The sequence below is a fragment of the Rhinolophus ferrumequinum genome, chromosome 25 (genome assembly GCF_004115265.2).
Source record: "Rhinolophus ferrumequinum isolate MPI-CBG mRhiFer1 chromosome 25, mRhiFer1_v1.p, whole genome shotgun sequence".
Taxonomy (NCBI): Eukaryota; Metazoa; Chordata; class Mammalia; order Chiroptera; family Rhinolophidae; genus Rhinolophus; species Rhinolophus ferrumequinum.
The window spans coordinates 13,081,800-13,103,314 of NC_046308.1; the positions used below are offsets into that span (position 1 = coordinate 13,081,800).

Genomic DNA, 21,515 nt, shown 5'->3' on the forward strand with positions numbered 1-21,515 from the left:
GTTGTTCACAAATTACTGATTACATAAGGAAAAATGCACTTTTACAGTAGAGAGAGAGCAGTTACTGCCTTAACCAGGTGCTTAAAGTCAGCATCACTAATAGTGGAAGATGCAGTACAAAGTTCACAATGCCACCTCTGAAGTTATATTTCATCTAATCAAGCTTCAAGGTCTAACTTCCAGTTTACAGGAAGTACAGGGGACAGAGGAAAACTGTACAACAGTTTTGAACAACACCGCAGGGGACTCTACCAGGTGAAGCCAGAACGTAGAACATTCTACAAGACAACTGTCTTGGACTTCAAAAAATCAATGTCATGAAGGAAAGAAAAAAGGCAGGGGGATTGATCTAGCTTTTAAAAGAAGGCAGATGGCATGTAAAAATGGTACAGCCGCTCTGGAAAATAATCTAGCAGTTTTTTATGAAACCAAACATGCGATTTACCATGCAGCCCAGAGAATTAAAAACATGCTCACACAAAAACTTGTACAAGAATGTTCTTAGCAGCTTTATTTGTGATAGCAAAATACTGGACAATCCCAATGCCCTTCAGTGGGTGAATGGTTGAACAAACTCTGGTACTTCTATACAATGGAATTGTGGGGGTTCAGAACGAGTCACCCGATACTCTGGCATGCAGATTATTATTTCAAGCTGAAAACAATAAAAGCTCATAAGGCTCAGGAAGAAATTTTGGCTTTCCCCATGACTGCTTAAAAGCATTTAAGATAGAGGAACTACTCCAGGAAGGGAGTAACCATCATAGATAACTATTCTTTAACCCGAACTAGATATGATAGACAGGGAGGAACCTAGCAAAGCCCATTTGCTCAAAGTGCCCCTGTGTCCCATTGTTTCAAGATGACCCAGCAAACATTTGTTAACTAAACATTAACTCTTTTCATCCCCTTGTAAATTTGCCTTATTTCCTTTTGAAGTCCCTAGACCCCTGCCTCCCCTTTCTTGGTCCAGAATGGCATATATATACCTCCTTCTGCTTTTCTGCCTGTGGAATTTTCATGCTTATGTGAATTCTCCATATGCATGTATTAAAACTTGATTTTTTCCTGTTAATCTGTTGTATGTCCTTTGAATTATTCAACCAGCCAGAAGAACTAAAGGAGTACAGGGAAAGTTTCCCCATTCCTAACAGAATACTACTCAGCAAGGAAAAAGGATGAACTATTGATACGTGCAACAACGTGTATGGACCTCAAGGACATTATATTTAGCGAAAAAGTCAATCTCCCAAAAAAATCACAATTTCATTTATATGAAATTCTAGAAAATGCAAACTAATAGGTAGTGACAGAAGGGGGGAACCGGGGAGTGGGGAGAGACTGGAGTGACAGATGGATTACAGAGGAACACCAGGAAACTTTTGGGAGTGATGGATTTCAGTAATGGTTTCATGGGTGTACATGTTTCAAAACTTATAAAATTGTATGCTTTAAACATGTACAGTTTATTGAATATCGATTATCTCCCAGTAGAGTTTGTTTTTAAATGGGGAGAATAGTTTTTATGAGAATTAAATGACATGAAGCATAGTAAGCACTTTGTGTGGAGTCTGGCATAAAGCAAGTGCTCAATAGTTGTTGGAGTTTGGCTGGTCTCCTGGATGGCTCCATCACATCTCCCTGTTTATTTTCTTTATAGCACTGAAATATGTAATTATCTAGTTTATCTGTTTGTTTACTTATTTGTGGTGTGTGTCAAGACTGGTGGTTTCCACCAGTGCCGCTTTAAACCAATGGATGCTGGTTCCACCACCTTCATCCTTAAGTAACCACATCCTTTTGCTTACAGGCCAGAGGAGCGTTTACGGGTGGTAACCTAAGCAGGTGCAGCTGGACTGCCTTGCCCAGGCGTAGGACTTCTGCAGCCTTCGATCCAGGGATACTCTTGGCCTTCCTAAGAGGACAAGACTAGAGGTAGCGGGTGTAGTGGAAACCAGTACACCACTAGGAATAAGAGGACTTGGTTCCAGGCCCATCTCTGTCCGGGACTCCACGGTGAAACCTGAGTAAGTCTATTACATCCATTTCCCTCCTGGTCGCTTTAAAGGAAGTATGTGGATGAGAGGTTTTCAGATTCGCGTCCATTTCTGAGAATCTGTGACCCTCTGGATGAGGTTGCCTACTACAATGGGGAAATGGGGACTGCCATTTACTAAAAACTGTGAGATTTGAGGTAAAGAGTAGCTACAACCAAATGTACACTCTCTGCACTGGAAAACCTTCGAGCGGCACTCTGAAGCGTACGAGAGAGTGCCCACGTTTTTTAAAGACCTAATATCATACGACTCGAACAATACCCGAAAGACTGAACCCTAAACTCCTACAGTGAAAACATTACTAAAAAAACACGCGAAAAAAGGAAGACAAAACTAATTAAAATAAAAACCCGCGGCTTAAAGAAAAAGCGAAGAAACACTTAACTTCAACACAACTTCTTTTAAACCATTAAGATTCAGTCTCCGTAGAGACTGTCAAAAATTGCCAATGCCGACTATATTTCAAGTCGTCATGGCGGGGTATTGGGAAAAGTTTTCAATTAGCAATAATCGCGCCTCGGATAAACCTCATTGGCTACGATACTGCCACTGCGCAAAGCTGAAAAACGTGAGCACGCACCCCTCTCCCCGACGGATGACAACGATCTTTACACGGAGGGTGAGCGACTGCCAGCGAGTTCATAAATCTGACGCGTTCCCCTTCGAGCAGCTTTATTTAAGGTCCGTCTGCATGGGAAGCTTCTTGTTGTTGGATCATCTCATGTAAAACATTCAGATTTTGGAAATGAGTGCACATTCGCAGGGGATGCTGGGGAATTTTATGCAAATCATTGTGACGTCACAGAGATGACCCGATTGACTTGAATTTGGGGAAAGAAACTGCGGCGGGAAGGCGGGGGAAAGCGAGTGAGCCGGAGACCGGTGAGTGGCTGAGGTGGGGGGTGCAGAAACAGTAGACAAGGGCCAGAAGGGGCATTCTCAGAGAAACAAATCTCAAAAGCGTGACAAACGACCGAAAACGCAGCATTGGATAAATAGAAAATAAAGTCAGAATAGATAAAAAACAAACTACTGGGACACAAACGTAAAACCCCACCTTAATCTAAAAGAAAAACTTCTAAAAACAAAACAGCAAACACTTAACGGTAATAGGGTTAAACTTTAAACACTACTCGCTCTCAAAAAAAATACATAAAATTTATTTTTTTTCTTTAAACCAAAATGTTCAGTCTCCGCAGAGACTGTCAAAAATTGCCAATGCCGACTATATTTCAAGTCGTCATGGCGGGGTATTGGGAAAAGTTTTCAATTAGCAATAATCGCGCCTCGGATAAACCTCATTGGCTACGATACTGCCACTGCGCAAAGCTAACGAGCAACGCCCCCTACTCATCACTGCCAATAAGCAAGGTCCCTATTTCAGAAAGGCGATCTTGAGTCTCATGGAAAAACCTCCAATTATTGTTTGGTTGAAAAATTATATGACCATATGACGATCTCGCGGAAATGCATAGGCTGTTTCTGAAGATTCTTGCTTGATTTTACTTAACTAGGTTTTGATGGAGCATGAAGCAAAGCATTATGGGAGGGAACATGCTAAGAAATGAATTGAGCGAATGAAAAATAGGCTTGGTGTCAAGGTATTATTCACGTGGCTCCGGGTTCACAGTGTAACTAGCCTCTCAAAAGTAGGGTTGTGATTTTTGGGGGTTTTTTTGGGGGGAGGGGTTACTTATGGTCAAGTACACATCACATAAAATTTACCGCTTTAACCATTTTTAAGTGTACAGTTCAGTAGCATTAACATTGAATTGTTGGCAAACTTCACTTCTATCTCCAGAACTTTTTCATCATCTCAAACTGAAACTCTGTACTTATTAAACACTAACTCTCCATTCCTCCCCCAACCCCCCAGACCCTGGCAACCTCTATTCTACTTTCTGTCTCTATGAATTTGATTATTCTAAGTACCTCCTATAAGCAGAATCATCCAATATTTGACCTTTTGTGTCCGGCTTGTTTCATAGAATAATGTTTTTAAGGTCCACCCATGTTGTGGTATATATCAGAATTTCATTCTTTTTTTTGACTGACAAATATTTGATTGTGTGGAATTTTGTTACCCATTCATTCTTCCATAGACACAAGTTGCTTCCACTTTTTGGCTATTGTAAATAATGCTTCTATGCACATTGGCATACAAGTATCGGTTTGAATCTTTGTTTTCAATTCTTTTGTGTATATACCTAGAAGTGGAATTTCTGGATTATGTGGTAATATTATGTTTAATACAAGAGTTTTCTGTGGACAACTTAATTCTGAGGAGAAAGGCTAAAAGAAAGAGGCTATTTCCACAGAAATGTCCACAGTTCATGAAGTTTGAAGTAACTTTCACTCTCATTGCTTGTTTTCTCTCTACAGTTGTTAGAAATCTATATCTGGATATGTTTCATCCCTGAATTATATTTTCCAAAATACTTTTGGTAATCATTAAGATGCAAATAGTAGTCTCCAAGAAAGTGACACTCTCCCCAACATTTTATTATAAAAAATTTCAAACATGGAACAAAGTATTGCTCAGTGAATATTCGTGTAGTCATCATCTAGATACAAAAATGAACATCTTTGAAAGGCCTGTGTGATGCTGATGTGTAATTTTTGCTCACAGCCATAAGTGCCAGGGTTAGAAAAACCAGCAGAAAAATACAAAACACTAGCAATCTGATTAATTTAGGTTATTTTACTTTAATACAATTAAGGACTTAGTCATTAATTTCCGGTGTTGTGGAATTGTAAGCAGTAAAAAGACTAGGGTCATTCACAGAACTTCTCAGTCCTTGAATATGTCTTATGTGGCCCATTACCACCCTGTCAATAGCTATCAAGGGAAAGTGTGTGTTTTACCAGCTATCTTGGATGACTTCACCCTCCATGGATGACTTTCCAGTACTATGAGAAAAACGGAAAACTCAGCTAACTTCTCCCCAGAACATGAGATTCTTTGGGGCCTAAAAACACAATAGTCATGTATTCCTAGTCAGTCTCTATTAATGATGCTTATTCCACTTGGAGAACTGAAAAAAATAACATGAGTTTAAAATTTTTCATAATAAAATTTGTCTGGGGTGGGGGAAATGTGACTGGGCATTTCCATAGGTTTTGATCAAATTCCCATGTGTGCAGAAAACATTATGAATTACTTTTTTTGGGGACTTAGTAAAAGTTTCCAACCTACATTTTGGTCCTTTCTTTGAACCCCTGTGGACAGGTTAACAAAGGCACAAAAGGCTGTCACGATAGGTGATTCTCACAGCTTAGTGACCTATCTGAGCTGTTGCTGGAGGTACTGCTCCCAAACTATTGAACTGGGTTACTTTACCAATATTTACCCCCATTCATTCAAAGAGAGGACAAGGATTAAAACTCTGCCTCCAGCCTCCATACTACTTCTCTATGTTTCAGTTCATCTTAAACTGGGGGTAGTGGTTCCTGGTCTTTAAGATCCCTGTTAACTGCCCTTTGATTCTGTTCTAAAACACTTACAAATCGATTGATGTCTTATTTAGGTGATACTATGGGCAGCGGTTCTCATAGGCTACACACTGGAGACAACTGGGAAGTTTGTAAGCGGATTTGATTCCCAGGCATCTCCCCAGACCAATTAAACCAATCTCTGGGAGTGAGACCCAGGCATTGTGTTGGTTAATTGAATTAAAACACAAGATAGAAAATGAAATTGGAGAAGCCATGTGGGTAAACATATTAGTTCCTGTATATTAGATTTGGCTTTAATTGTTCACTAATATGTAAAAACATCAATTTTCAGGTACTTGTGAATATACTTCTCGACAACCCAGTCACTGAAAGGTGGGAACTTGATTCTATCATGGTGAGTGGAAAGGATCATAAACACTGAAGTTGAGGGCGACTCAAATCTAGATCCGTTGTTAAAGCTTCTCTCTTAGAGAGTATGAATTCCTAAGTTAGCGCTGTTTGGATGCACGATTTCCCTCAGGATACTGGCATCAAGCTCTAAACAGTTCTCTCAGAGACGACAACGCATTGGCTAGGGTGAGAGCAACACGTCGCGAACCAAGCTTCAAAACCTCTGACCAGGAAGAGCCGACAGGGGGGCGCTACCGGACAAACTGGGTCCCTCAACTATGAAACCTAGAGAATTGTGGGACTTGTAGTTTTTCTTGCATCATTTAGGATTCGTGAACTACATTTCCCAAAATGCAAATATAGCCAGTCAGTTCCACTGTCGGACATGAAATGTCCCTTAAGCTGTGAGAGAAAGGTAAGTGTGTTCTGGGCAGGCTGGATTCCCTGTAAGGGATTTTTCCCATTTCTTCTCTTTGCCCATTGGTGGGACCTGAGAGAAAGCAGCTGTTCTAATAAAGCAGGTTTTCCCAAGCCATCTGGTCTCAGGAATCGGGACTCTGTTCACGTGTCGCTGTGGAATGTCAAGGAGAAATCGGGGTCCTGAACCCAAATCTGGAAATCCAAGCATAAAATGTTTACATATGGGGTGCATGTCACTAGACAATTTCTGCATTATATCAAGTAATGTCAAAGCCTTGTTTTTATGGCTAGAAAAGCAGAAACGCTAGAGTAGAATGTTTTGCCAGATCTCACTACTATTTGTTGTGTAGTAGCAGAGTTTGTAGTTGAGGGTAAACTAAAAGAATATGGGGAGAATGAAAGAATAAAAGATGTGCATGTGCTTCATTACATTAATAAAATAAAAAGCATGAAAAGTCTGAGCAACTTCTTCAACACCTGGCATACTAGAACTCAAATGTGCTTCTCTTAGTGTATGAAGAAGTAAGATAATTCTAATTTCTAAATGGGAAGTAGGTTTATGGAACACACAGTCCCCCAAGGGGTGGTATTAACTAAAAACATAAATATATTCTTATAGAGACATCTTTAGATGTAGTCATAGATGGAATGACAAGGTATTAAGGGATTTAAAGGATATTGGGGTAAGCCATTAACCTTTTGAAATTTATAAGGGATTCAGTCTGACCAGCCAGGTGTTACTGGGAAACACACTATAGGCCTTACATTATGCTGCTTTACCAATTTTTACTTCACCTTCCCTCTTTTAAATAGATTATTTTTTAGAGCCCCATTTTTCTTTTTAATAAATCAAAATATAGTTTCCCTTGGACGCAGAAAGCCTTGGCAGATTCACCAGCCATTTCAAGTTAATTTCCATGTGATGAATACAACATAGAACCCGGGTTATAAGTTCTTAGGAGGTCAGGAAGGTAAGATTGGCTTGGGCTGTTATGAAATAGTCCAGGGTGGAGACAGGATTTTATTTTGTAGTAGGTATTAGAAATTCTTGACCAAAATAGATTATTAAGAAGATAATAAAAGAGTAGGCTTCTTGTTTCAGATTGAACTTCAAAGGATGCAGAAAGGTGTGGTGGTATCTGTTTGTACTGTGAGGGCCAGTTGTTAAATATTCAGGAATTTGCTAGCCAGTAGTTAAACCATTGGTAGCCTGAAATTGGCCATGTAATAGATTGTTTTCTATTATCTTTTTTTGAGGGGGAGGGTAGGAGGGGAAGCCAGTTTACCAGCACACCCCTGGCAAGGGTCAGTTTTCTCTATAAGCCTGGAGCCCCAGTGTCCAAATGCATCGAGTCATCAGATTCTGAGCTAGCTCTCACCCTTTCAAATTTTACAAAAGATTGATTTGGATTTCAAAGTAAGATTATAAATACATTCTAGGTATGTTTGGAGAGAAGGGGGCTGTACCTTTCTAGTGAAAGATATTCTTGTTTAGTTTGGGGCCATCCTTTGAGGTTACTGGAGTCATTGATTAATTCATTATCAATAGGTTGTTCAGATAAGCATAAAATCTGCTACAGGAAGTAGTATGGTCTGGATGGATAGCTTTCTTAGATATGTGAAAACTTGTGCTCTTTCCAATACATTTTTCTAATACCTAGATGTTATCTTCCAGAAGACAGTATTGTACGCAATGCCAACAAATTCCTACCCTCCAGCCATTTCTCACTATCATGCTCTTTCTCATCACCCTTCTCCTAACATATTTCAGTGTGCAAGTTTGCTAATTATTAGATACCTTTTGGGTTGGCAGCCTCCAGATACAAGTTGGAGAGGTCTTGAAATCTCATCAGTAGCCTGCTCCATAATCCCACTTAAGGTGGACTATTTTGGGGAGATAAGGATGCTACCCAAGCTTTTATTTGTGGTTTCTTGTTTAGAGTTATTTAGAGTTTGCCTATATTTTTTAAGGCTAAGCTTAGCCCTTGTTTATCTCTGTATTTTTGATAATCATGTGCCCTTACTTTCATTTTTATCTAGATCTAGGGCATCATGAGGAAGATGTACTTTGAAGTTACCTGCCCTTATTAACTTTGTACATTTAACTTCACATACGCTTTCTCCAAACGCTATCTGACAGCTGATATGGTCCAGATATTGGAGTTTAGTCTTCCTTTAAGGTAAAGCATTCCACATTTTAGCTTCTCTTCAAACTTCTCTATTTCTTTTTTTTTCTTCTCACTTTTCTGGTATCTCTTAAGCTTTTAAAATATTTGAAAGATATAATCATTTTCCTTCATCTCATGGCTTTTGGCATTTCTGTACTACCACTGTGCAGAGCATACTAGGACATCTGCAAGCCACACATTCATCTAAGGGATTACTTTTTAAAATTTTTTTTATTGTGGAGGTAGAATAATATAACGAACCCACATCTATGGACCCATTACCCAACTTCAATGATTAACAACTCTTGGTTAAACTTGTTCCATTTATATATTTTTATCTACTCCACCAGCCCCATATTATTCTGAAGCAAATCCTCCAAGATATATCATTTCATCCAAATATTTCAATATGTAACTATAGGATGAGGACTTTTTTAAGTTAATGTTTAATTTTCCAATTGTCTTATAAATGTCATATTTTAAAAGTTTGTTTGGATCAGGATCCAAAGAAGGCCTATATATTACAATTGGTTGGTCCTTAAATCGCTTTTCATCTATTAATTCGCCTTCATCTCTCTTTATCTCTCTCTCTCACAGTTTATTGGTGGAGAAACTGATTTGTCTGTCCTGTAGACTTTCCCATAGTCTGGACTTTGCTGATTGACAAATGGAACACATTGCTTTGGGCTCTGTATTTCCTATAATTGTTAATTAGCTCTAGAGACTTGATCAGAATCAAGTTCAATTTTTTTTGCCAAGACATCTTGGGTGGTGACGTGCTCTTCCATCAAGAGTCTCATAATTCTGGTCCTTTATTTTTATAATGTAAGCAGCTGTTGATGCCCAGTGTCTAGACCCTACCTTTGTTTTTCAGCTATAAAAATGAACGAAGTTCTGATACATTCTCCCTTTCTCCAGCTCCTGGCAACTAGTAATCTACTTTCTATCACTATAGATTTGCCAATTCGGGACATTTCATATAAGTGGAATCTTATATTTGTCCTTTGGTTACTGGCTTCTTACACCTAGCATAATGTTTTCAATGTTTATCCATATTGTAGCATATATCAGAACTTCATTCATTTTTATAGCTGAATAACATTCCATTGTGTGGATAGACCACATTTTGTTTATCCATTCGTCAGTTGATGGTTACCTCTGTTTTTTAAAAACTGGTTTCTAAAAGAACAAAACAAAACAAACCCCAAGCTCACAGATCAAGAGAACAGATTGGTGGTTGCCAGAGGTGGGGGTTGGGTGGTAGGGGAAATGGGTGAAGATGCTCAAAAGGTATACAATTCCAGTGAAGAAATAAGTAAGTCATGGGGATATAATTAACGTACAGCCTGGAGATTATAGTTCATAATACTATTGCATACTTGAAAGTTGCTGAGAGAGTAAATCTTAAAAGTCCTCATCACAGGAAACAAAATTTTTTTGTAATTGTGTGGTGACGAATGTAACTAGTTATTGTGGTGATCATTTCACAATATATACAAACATTGAATCATTATATTATACACCTGAAGCTAATACGTTAATGTCCATTATATCTCAGTAAATCAATCAATCAATCAGTTTCTCACATGAAGTTTCTTTCTCTCTAGAATGAAGATGAATTTTGGGTTGACTTTCAGGGCAGTGAAAGGCCTTTGCATGGTGAAGCACAGCCGGCAGTACTCACATGGATCCATTGGGTTATTTGTGCCACCAAGTCCTCCTGTGGACCCTGAGAAGGTCAAAGAATTACAGCGCTTCATCACCCTTTCCAAGAGACTCCTAGTAATGACTGGAGCGGGAATCTCCACCGAGTCCGGGATCCCAGACTACCGGTCAGAAAAGGTGGGACTTTATGCCCGCACTGATCGGAGGCCCATCCAGCATGGGGATTTTGTACGGAGTGCTCCAATCCGCCAGCGGTACTGGGCGAGAAACTTCGTGGGCTGGCCTCGGTTCTCCTCCCACCAGCCTAACCCTGCACACTGGGCTTTGAGCAACTGGGAGAGACTCGGAAAGCTGCACTGGTTGGTGACCCAAAATGTGGATGCCTTGCACACCAAGGCGGGTAGTCAGCGCCTGACAGAACTCCACGGATCCATGCACAGGTGCAGGAAGGTCTAAGCAATTTGAACCCAGAAATATGTGTTCTGTGAGCAGGGACCTTGGCCATCTTGCTCACTGTTGTCTTTATTAGACCTTGAGAAAAGCATTTGGGAGCAAGTTGTTTATTTTGGAGTTGATCCCAGCAAACTCAGGGAGGGAGTAGGGAAGTGAAACAGAGAAGGGAGGAAAGCCAAGAAAGGTTACTCCTATGGGCAGCTGGAGCTCCATCCAGTGAGGGGCCCTCTCACTGTCTAGAGGGTGCTTCAGAATTGTCTCACTGAAAGTGAAGGAAGCTGGGGTGTTTATCCACCATCTCCCACCCCTCACTGGTCGAAGGTCACTCCTGGGGCATTGACTCCCTGATACTGACTCTGCTCCTCCAGACACGGCTTCCTTGGCCCCAAGAAGTTGCTTGAAAGAGAACTGTGTGCAGTGGCCTTTAGGTGTCCTGAGGGGACGACGAGCAGAGCGTCGTTTGTAGCATATGCTACAAACAGCTGCATCTATCTGGTGCCTAGACACGTAGAACACAGTATAGCCTGGCATTTAATCAGAACCCAGTAGATATTGATGGAATGAATACATGTGGCCCTGGCAATAACTTGTAACTAATTGGAGACCATTTCCTTATCTTTTAAGCCTCAGAGATCCTCCTGTCGATTGTAAAATGTTTATTGGGGGCCTGCAACATGTGGTGTGTAGTGGTATGCTACTTGGTAGTGTGGAGGGATCAAAACCAAAGTATAACACATGGTCTATTTTATACGTGAGAACTTTGTAATCTGTTTGGGGAGACCCAAAAATAACATGTTTAATGACAACTCCACACTATTGTTAAATTGTGGTCCTTGATCGACATGCTTTACAAGTTTGGAGAAACAGATTTAGTAAAGATTGGAGAAATGAGGACAGCTTTTATGGGTAAGGTGGGGCTTGAGACTGACTCACGCTTGACTAGGCAAAGGAAGGGAAAAAGGGCTTTCTGAATGAAAGGAATTTGTAGAGCCCAAGGGAGTCTGGTCTGGCCTCCAAACTAGTATGAAATCGGATGTCTGGAAAGGCTAGACCCGACTCATGGATGCATCTGAAAAGCATGCAGTGCAATTTGCATCTCTTGTGAGAGACCGAAGGGGTCTATTAGTGGTTTCTGAGTAAGAGAGCAACATGATAAAAGTAGCATTTGAGGAAGGCTAAACAGGACTAGAAAGAGTGGCTCAGGGTCAGCCTGAAGGAGCCAGACTAAGGTGACAACAGGGGAATGAGAGTATTAATGATGGCTGTGGGTCTATTTTAAAAGTTGTGGGGTTTTTTGGGTTTTTTTTTGATGATGAAAATTTCAAAAACACCCACAAAAGTAAATAGTGTAATGAATTCCCCTATACTATCACCCAGATTCAAACATTTTATGTTGCCTTTATCCCTTCTTTACTTATCTCTTAACTATTTTAGAACAAATCCAAGACTGCTTGTCATTTCAGAGGGGGCCTTTAAAAAAAAAAATCAACATAATTTGATGGTTGACCAGATAAAAAGGAGTAATGAATTTTTCCAAAGGTTTCAGCCCAAGTAACTGGAGAAATGATGGTGACGGAGAAATTGGGGAGGAGTGGTTGAAGACAGAAGGTAAACTTGATAGAACAGTCAAAACTTGGAATTGGACTTGAGTTTCAAAGAGAGAGCAGGAGGGGAGTCCTATGCAGAGGAGGAAACCATTAGCACAGAGGCACTGAGGCAGTGAAAAGGGAGTGTCCCCAAGGTTACAAACATAGAAAGAAAACAAGCGGGAGGATTGAGGAGCAGAGGGGGAACCAACTGAACAACCGTTTGTTCTTTCAACAGCTATTGAGTGGGCACTGTTGTAGGTGGTGGGCATAGAGTGGTGGTCAAGAGCAGTGGTCTTGCGACAGGGCAAGACTCAAAGTTCTCGCTGTCATGGAGCTCATGTTCTCTTGATTAGACAGGTGACAAGAGAACCAGAAGGCACCATGTCACAGACATCAAGGGAAGAGAGAGTTTTAAAGAGAGGATGGTGATGGATAGTGACAACTACAGCTGATGAGCACAGCGGAGAATGGAGGGGAAAACTGGTTTGGGCACTAAGGAAATCATTTGGTAAAGAATTTGCAGTCATGTGAAGCATAAAAATGAGCTGACCAAAGGTTAAGCAGGGAGTGTGTAGTAAGGAAACGTATATATGTGTATATTACTCATTCTAGAAGGTTGGCAGTGGAAGGAAGCTGAGAAATGGTGGTAGCTCAAGAGGTCATGAGAAGGTATTCCTATAATAGGGAAAAAACTGGGGGTGTTAGGACAAGGAAACGATGATGGAGGGGCTGAAAAATGGTTGGGGATTACACATTTCTGGCCGCTTTATACCTCCCCACGACAGACCGTTCAGTTGGCCCCCTTTTTGGTTTCAGGGTCCTCTGCTTGCATTGCGGTGAGCAGACTGCCCGTGGGGTGCTGCAGGGGCGCTTTGAAGCCCTGAACCCCACCTGGAGTGCGGAGGCCCAGGGCCTGGCTCCTGATGGTGATGTCTTTCTCACGGAGGAGCAGGTACAGAGCTTTCAGGTCCCGTCCTGTGCTCGATGTGGGGGCCCTCTGAAACCAGATGTCGTTTTCTTCGGGGACACCGTGAACCCTGACAAGGTCAACTTTGTGCACAGGCGCGTCAAAGAAGCTGACTCTCTCTTGGTGGTGGGATCGTCCTTGCAGGTACCTGACTTGCTCAGGCTGTCACTGCCCCGGTCACACTCCCTACTTGGTTTGTGTCTTCCTGCATCTTGAAATCTCTTACCTGTGTCTCCTCCTCGTACAGGTGTACTCTGGTTACAGGTTTATCCTCACTGCACGGGAGAAGAAGCTACCAATTGCAATACTGAATATTGGGCCCACACGGTCGGATGCCTTGGCGTGTCTGAAACTGGATTCTCGTTGTGGAGAGCTGCTGCCTTTAATAGACCCACACTGACCACAGCCTGTTCCCGAGCCAGGAGCTGGGACTTTCACTTGCATCCTGCTGCTGAAGGTAAATGCCTTCTCAGGTATCAGCTTCCAGTCCCTTTTCAAGTGAGAGCACTGACAAAATCTAGAAGGTTCTAGGCTTCTTAATGTATGGCCATTCTTAGTTTTCTAATTACATTAAGCTATAGTGTTTGAAAGACTATGATTTTCAAATTCTAGTCACATAGCTATTTAAAACAATGTTCCAAAATCTGCCATAACTTATTTCCGTTTCTTAAAATTAACAGCTTTATTGAGGTATAATTCATATACCATAAAGTTCACCCTTTAAAAGTATACAATTAGTGGGTGGTGAACACACAATGGTATTTATAGATGATGTAATACAGAATTGTGCACCTGGAATCTATGTAATTTCGCTAACAATTGTCACCCCAATAAATTTTTAAAAAAAAGTATACAATTAATGTTTAGTACATTCACAAAGTTGTACATTAACAACCACTAATTCCAGAATATTTTCATCATCTCAAGAAGAAACCTATATCCATTAGCCGTCATTCCCCACCCCCGTCCCACCCCCAAGTTCCTGGCAACAACTAATCTTTCTGTTTCTACCTATTCTAGATATTTCATATAGTATATAGCCTTTTGTACCTGGCTTTTCCACTTGGCATGATATTTTCAAGGTTCATCCATATTATAGCATGTGTCAGTACTTTGTATCTATTTTCATCTGTGAGTACAACCACTTAAAAATATAAGTAGGCTTTACTGAGCTATAACTCACATACTATACAGTTCCCTCACTGAATGTGTACAATGTTTTTAGTATATTCCTAGAAGGGTACAACCACTTTTTTAAATAGACTTTATTTTTTAGTGCAGTTTTAGGTTCACAGAATTGAGCAGAAAAGTGGAGAGTCCCCATATGCTCCTGGCCTCTGTACACGCACACAGTATTTATCCATCACCTACTGAAGGACATCTTGGTTGCTTCTGAGTTTTTGGCAATTATAAATAAAGCTGTTATAAACATCCGTGTGCAGGTTTTTGTGTGGACTGAAGTTTTCAACTCATTTGGATAAATACCAAAGAGTAAGATTGCTGGGTCATGTGATAAATGTTTCATTTTGTTAGAAACTACCAAACTGTCTTCCAAAGTGGCTTGGCAATTTGCAGTCCCACTAGCAATGAATGAGTTCTTGTAACAACCACTTTTTAATTGAACTACACATACAGAGAAGTGCATGTATCATAAGTGGGCAGCTCCATGATCCAGACATGTAGATCAAGGAACAGAACATTCAGCACGCGAGAAGTCCCCTTGGCACAACTACTTTTTTAACTAGTTATTACTTGAATAATATGTATTAATAGTAGAAAGTTTAGATGATACAGATAAGTAAAAAGGATATAATACAAATTACCCATAATCCCACCACTGAGATACCAAAGTGTAACATTCTGGTATAACTAAATCTGTTTTTACAAAAAGTGAATCATACTATTTTATTACATCCTATTTCACTTAACAACATATAGTAGCCATATTTACATGTCCTAAATGCTATATTTGTTTGAATGGTAGGCTGATGTTCCCAATTGTTCATCCCACCCCCCTCGGCTTATTTTGGCATTAACTCCTTTCTTTCATTTGTTTTCAGATCCCTAAGGATTCATCCCTTCTTCCTCCAACTAATCGAAGCTCACGAGTGCAGCCTGTAGAGGGCAGCAAACCAACATCTCTCTGCCTGCCCATCTCTGAACACCTCAGGTTTCAAAGCCAAGGAGTTAAGATCTTCAGGCTGAAGAGATTTGTCCCTGAAGAAAGACTTTTTCAAAGCAGCAGCTTCTCCTGATAGGAAAAGTGCTTTCACTTCCTTTTTATCTCACCGGCAAAAGAGATGGCCCAGGAAATATGTAGGCCAGAATGGTCTCTGGAGTGCTAACCTAGGGATCTCACTAATGTGGGAGGTAAGGGGAGAAGGAAATGACTTCATTTATAATTCCAAATGGTTAAATGTCTTTAACTGAACCGGTTTAATATATTTTTTGAAAAGATGAACAATGCTATGAATGAATTTATTAACCAAGAAATAAGGGAATCCTTTTTTAAATAGCACAGCAGGTATGTGGGCTGTACGTTTATATTTTTTAATCAGCTAAAAGTAAATGGGGCTTTATGACATGGTTCTCTAAGGATTTCTGCTTGATTTCAGCCAGAAAGAGACACCTGCCTTGAACCTGGTCTGTAGAGAGGAAACAGTGAATTCCCAAGTGGGATCTTAAATTGATTTGTTTCTGCCGAGGGAAGCAGCAAGACTTGTTTGATTACTGTGTTAGCCAGGAAGAATCACTGTACCAGGCTAAAGCTTTCTGCACAATCTCATCAAAAGGTGAAGCGGATGAAAGAATCACAGCCTATTCCAGGTAGTCTTTTGTCTACAAGTAGGGCAAGCAATAAATGTTCATCCTGCAGCTGCCTAGGAAGCAAATTTCAGTTAACTGGGATAACCCAAGATCTTGGAAAACACAGACTTCTTTTCACCTCTACGACTGTAGGTTTGCTCATCGCCAGAAACCTTGCTCATGATGTTGGAAATCTCATTCCAACTGTTTTTGCAGACGGAGATCCTAAGGTGCTCTGAACCAGATTTGCTCAATTGTCCAAAGTCGTACAAATCTGTCCAGTTGTTCAAATCTGGGTCTTTTGAATCTCAAGCCATTCTCATCCACAAATCTCACAAATGGTTACTGATAGAAACTATATGAAGGTACTAAGGCTACAAAGATACAACCTCTTTCCCTCAAGTGGCTCTCAGAGGACGTGCTATTTCTCCCACCCTTACTGTCTACCAGAAAATGTCACAGAATAATGCATAGAATGACAGGATGAGAGAAAATTTAGTCCCTCGCCCCTTCATTTTTGAGAAAACTAAGATCTAGACTCATCTAAGGCCACAGTACATAGTTTCAAAGCCAGGACTAGAATCCAAGTGGATTTTCCTCCCAGTTCTTTTCTTTTTAAACAACAGTGCTTCTCATTTGTCTGAAGATTATGGTTAGAAAGAAGTCAGCCTGGAGTAGAAGCAGAAGCTAGCAGTACACCTGGCCAAGGAGACCAGGAATGGTTAAACTGTGGTGGGCAGTAGAGAGGTTAGGTTTTCAGGGAGGGAAGGCAGGCTGTTTCATCACCTAATGCTGGTATGATTCATGTAATCAAGTTTTGAGGGCCTTAGGAATGTTCCGTTTGTTCATATTTCCTCCTGAGAATTTTTTCCAAAAAATTTGTTTCAAGAGGAACGTGGTATTTCCTGAAGCTGATGTTTGTCATGTCTCCTTACTTTACATCTTTAGCTTTCTACCAGTATGGCAGTTCCTAACCCACTATAAGTGCCCTCGGTTTAAATAACATCTACTAGCTGGCGCTACCAGTTGTCACTGCCCTGTTTACATGGGTCTAACGGCATAAGCCCAGCTTTAGGCATGACTTTTCGGTCATGCTCTCCCTCAGGTGCTTCCACAGTTCTGCTGTGTGATCCCAGTTTTAGTAAATAGGAGTTACAAAGTCAAATGGGTACATAACACTTGAAACCTCCTTCCCACTGACTCATATTTTCTTTCTTATGCTGTCATAAATTGAATATCCTTCTCTCACCTCTCCTTTAAATAATAGCATTTAGTGAGCACACTATACCCACAGCAGCTGGTGAAGCATTTTACAACACGTTAGTTCAATAAGAATTAACCCCCCCAAGAGATGCTTGGGCTTGCATAAAGGTCAGTCTTCAGTGAATGCTGAACTTTTTCTCAGAGGATCAAAGGAAGGAGCGATAAGAAATTCAACACTCTTAGATCAGGTGACCAACTGTCCCAGATTACCCAGTACTAAGGGGTTTCCTGAGATCCAGGACTTTTCAGTGCTAAAATCAGGATGCATTGGTCTCCCTGCTCCTAGGAACAGCAGAGATTGCCACCAGATATAATAGTTAATTCTAGATATATTATCCTTCCTGAGATTCAAGATGGTGCTGTAAGATGCAGATTTTTTACTTATTTTTCTCACAAAACAAATAAAGTTACTTCATGAGGGAAAAAAATTAAACTCATCCAAGAAAGGAGAGTGGTTTATTTCCCTCTCAGTTTATCAGTAAAGGAATACAGCATGGAATTGAAACCGTTAAGGTACAGACAGACTTTGATTTCCATCCATTTCTTGCTACTTACTAGTTAGGTGAACTTGGGCAAGTTGTTTTATCTTCAGTCTTTTTATAAATGAGGATGATAGTAGCTACCTCATTGGGCTGTTATGAAGATGAAACAAGGTAATGATGTGTGTGAAGCTCACAGCAGTGCCTGGCACACAGTAAGAAAATGCCAGCCATTATAAGTAGGATACAGGAGGAGGGTGGGATGGTGGGAGAGGAAGCCATGATACCTGCCAAACTTTTGCGCCCTATTTACTCCTTTAACTAAACTCACAGGAATCTTCCCCAGAGCCACATTTCTTTTTGTGTACCTGTTTGTCTTTTTAAGCCTTTCTAAAGAAAATAAATGAATAGCCTTCCTTCTCCATTCCCTTGGGAAAATACAAAGGTCTGACAATTAAGTTCTCCACTTTATCCTAGAAAAAGTGCTGCATACCTCATTGCTGAATATCACTATGGTCACATTCAAAGTACTCCTTTTGGGAAGCTATGCACCAACACCAGCGCCCAGTCCGCCCTTCAAAGTAATTTTGGAACTTTGTCTTTTCTTTTTGTTTTTAACTTTTATTTATTTAAGTGTGTTTTTCTAGAACCCATCAGCTCCAAGTCAAGTAGTTGTTTCAATTTAGTTGTGGAGGGCGCAACTCACAGTGGCCCATGTGGGGATCGAACAGGCAACCTTGTTAAGTGCACTGCACTCTAACCAACTGAGGTTACCAGCCACCCCCTGGAACTCTTTCTAGAATGGCCATCAGTGTTGTCGTCATATTATCCTTGATATCCCGAATGTCATCGTAATGTTTTCATTTCAACATTTCTTTTATCTTCGGATAAAGAAGTCACTGGGGGCCAGATCAGGTGAGTAGGGAGGGTGTTCCAATACAGTTGTTTGTTTACTGGCTAAAAACTCCCTTTGCTTTTGTTCTTCGGTGAGCTCCTTGGGAACCGTTTCTGCACACAGCTTTCTCATGCCAAGATTTTCAGTTAAGATTTTCCGAACTGTTTCTCTATCGATGTTTACTTGGTCTGCTATACTTCTCACAGTCAGCCCAACAATTCTGACGCACAATTCGAGGAGTTTTTGCAATGTTTTCGTCAGTTCTGCTTGTTACTGGCCACCCTGACCTCTCTTCATCAGTGATGCATTCTTTCCCCTCAGTAAAACGTTTAATCCATTTGTACACTGCCGTTTTCTTCATGGTATTATACCCGTAATTATCCCTGATTTCACTTCCACTCTTGCCAAGTTTAACAAGAAATTTAATGCTTGTTCGTTGCTCTAATTCAAGCTCATTCTCACAACAGCACACAAAATCATGCAACAACTAACTATAATGAACGCCACTCAGTAAGACCCCGCCACACGTCGACATGAACACAGCTGTGAGACACTGATATACCAAGGTTATGAAACCTTACGGAGCTGTTAGCACAGTGCTGCCAACGTAAGCACATTGGGAAGTTCGCAAACTTGTCAGACCTCGTAGTAGTTGTTAAACATTTACTATACAAGCAGCACTGTAGGAAGCATTTTACAACGCACTGATTCACCTAACTCCCACAACCAACCCTATGATCTGCACACTGCTATTTCTTTTGAAAGATAAGAATCCTGAAGCTTATGTAACTTGCCCAAATGTCACCTCGGGTGATCAGGCCAGTAATCAAACCTGGTCGGTCCAGTTCTGAGTTCCCTCTCTTTAATGCCGCAGAAACCCGGTGGGGTAACCGAGCAACTGTACTTTGGGAGGTAAGAAACTGCCCGAAGTGACCCAAGCTAGGTCCTGTAAGATGAACAGGCAGGCATTCACCCGGCGGAAAAGGAGGCGCATCCCAAACGGAGGAGACAAACGCAAAGCATGGAGGTCAGACCTGCAAATCCCTTCACCTTTTTTTTTTCCTCTTGAAGGTGGAGGTGGGGATTCAAGTGTGGGCTTGGGACGCCCCAGAGGCCCTTGGCTCCGCCCAAAATTCCCTCACCCCTCCTTGGTCATTCTTCCTTCTCTCCCCACTTTGATTCCCAACACCCCACTTTCCCGGCCCCCTCTGGCCCTCTCTGGTCCCCGGAATAAAAGCTAAGAAGGAGTTAGACCATCCGGAAACTGGCAGGGGGAGCTGGGGGAGGAGGAGGGTGTGCGCAGGGAGTGAGAGACCCGGAGAGGGATGAACATGGCAGGAAAGTTGGACCCATCACCACACCCACGTGTGTTCACCTTCTTGTCACACTCGACCCGCCTACTCTGTCCTTCCCGCGGGATTCTGCCTCAGGAGAAGAGCGTACCACGTACTCACTACCCTGAGACGCCACCTCAGGCGACCATTACCAACCACTACGCACGCGCTGGCTCAGGACCTATGCCCGGGAGGGGCGGGGCCTGAGACTGGGTGGTGCGGAGGGAGGTCAGAAGCTGGATTCCTGTTCACCAATAGAAAAGAGGAATCGGGAGCCACGTGCCCACAAGATATCCAATCACATTTTTTTTACCCCGAATTCCCTCCATCCCTGGAGTGTGGCTGGCGGATTGACAGGGTTGGGCGCGGAAGATCACGTGATACAAAAGGTAAATACGGCCACGTGGTTTTTCCCTCGACTGCCGCAAACCATTGCGCCGCACTGTATCTTCATTAAACAAGCATTGAATGAGCATGCGAGATGTACTAAGCACTGTGAAGATACTGTGGCTGCTACGATATAATCCAGACTTCAAATTACTCTCAGTCCAGTTTATTTCATTATTTATTCATTTGAATCATCCCACCCACTGTTCTAGTGTTTCCCGTGTTGTTTCCTTTAATGAGAACAGCAGGTGCTCATTAAAAGAGTGTTAAAGGAATTTGTTCTCTCTCTCCCCAAACCCTTGGGATAATGAAAAAGGAGGAAGGTTTCTACGTCAGGGGATATTTTTAGAGCCCAGCTTGAGTACTCGACTGACTGTACTCTTGTTTGTTTTATCATGGGGAGAGGGGGAGAAGTGGGAATAAGCAACAGTTGTTTTTTTTTAAATCTGACCTTTCTTCCATCCAAAAGGGGCTTGCAGTGTCTTTCCATTGAAGAAAGACATTTATGACCTTTACAGTTCGTGGAAGGCTGAAGCCAAGTCTAACGTAATTTTTCTATCCCCTGTAATCCTACTGTAACACAGTGTGAACAGAATGGCCATCAATCTAAACTTGTTAAATTTGAAAACAGTTGAGCGCTAATGACCAACACATCATTCAGCGTTTAGCAACTATTTATTGAGTGTCTCCTGTGTGTCAAGTGCGGTACTAGGAAGGTAGGGATACAAAAATGATTAAGACATCTACCTCACTCTGCCTTCAGCAAGTTTGCAATGTGATTAAATTGTCCAGATTTGGGGTCCAATCTCAGCTATGCCACCTATGAGTGGGTGATCTTTGACAAGTCACTTGCCTCTGAGCGGGTTACTTCATCTGTAAAATGAGGAGGTAATATACCTACAACTATAGCACTGTGGGGAGGATGAGGGGGTAATTATTCACAGTGCTTGGCACTGTTGAGAGCATAGAGCATAGCATATAAAACAACATACACCAGTTTGAAGGGAAGAAAATTAAAAGTCTCAGAAAAGATTAAATTACAGGCAGCTGCTAACAATAAATTGTTGTCTTGAGGCCAGCCCCAAATTCATTGTATTCTCAGCATTTTCTACAGTGTCTGGCCCAGAGTGAGTGTTCAATAGCTATTCATCGAATGGGTGAATGAAAAGAGGGAATAATTGGGCGAA

At 41.3% G+C, this 21,515-nt stretch overlaps 1 protein-coding gene and 2 non-coding genes across 11 annotated transcripts; 1 reads left to right on the plus strand and 2 right to left on the minus strand.

Annotated features, from left to right (window-relative positions):
* Positions 1-2,477: 2,477 nt before the first annotated feature.
* On the minus strand, positions 2,478-2,618 carry LOC117017923 (U4 spliceosomal RNA). The gene has a single exon (XR_004422153.1). It is a non-coding gene; the product is annotated as a U4 spliceosomal RNA (small nuclear RNA).
* A 237-nt stretch (positions 2,619-2,855) lies between these two features.
* Positions 2,856-16,234, plus strand: SIRT4 (sirtuin 4). 9 transcript variants are annotated; one of them, XM_033097147.1, is made up of 7 exons: positions 2,856-2,939; positions 5,845-5,907; positions 8,364-8,503; positions 10,099-10,596; positions 13,015-13,309; positions 13,413-13,622; positions 15,226-15,626. In XM_033097147.1, exons 3-6 carry the CDS (start codon positions 8,469-8,471, stop codon positions 13,563-13,565), a joined length of 981 nt encoding a protein of 326 aa, XP_032953038.1. In that variant the 5' UTR covers positions 2,856-2,939; positions 5,845-5,907; positions 8,364-8,468; the 3' UTR covers positions 13,566-13,622; positions 15,226-15,626. The 9 variants fall into 9 exon arrangements, with proteins under 9 accessions (XP_032953038.1, XP_032953039.1, XP_032953041.1 ...); XM_033097148.1 differs by having other exon boundaries at positions 8,370-8,503; XM_033097150.1 differs by having other exon boundaries at positions 8,478-8,503.
* On the minus strand, positions 3,248-3,388 carry LOC117017901 (U4 spliceosomal RNA). Its single transcript, XR_004422135.1, has one exon. It is a non-coding gene; the product is annotated as a U4 spliceosomal RNA (small nuclear RNA).
* Positions 16,235-21,515: the final 5,281 nt, after the last annotated feature.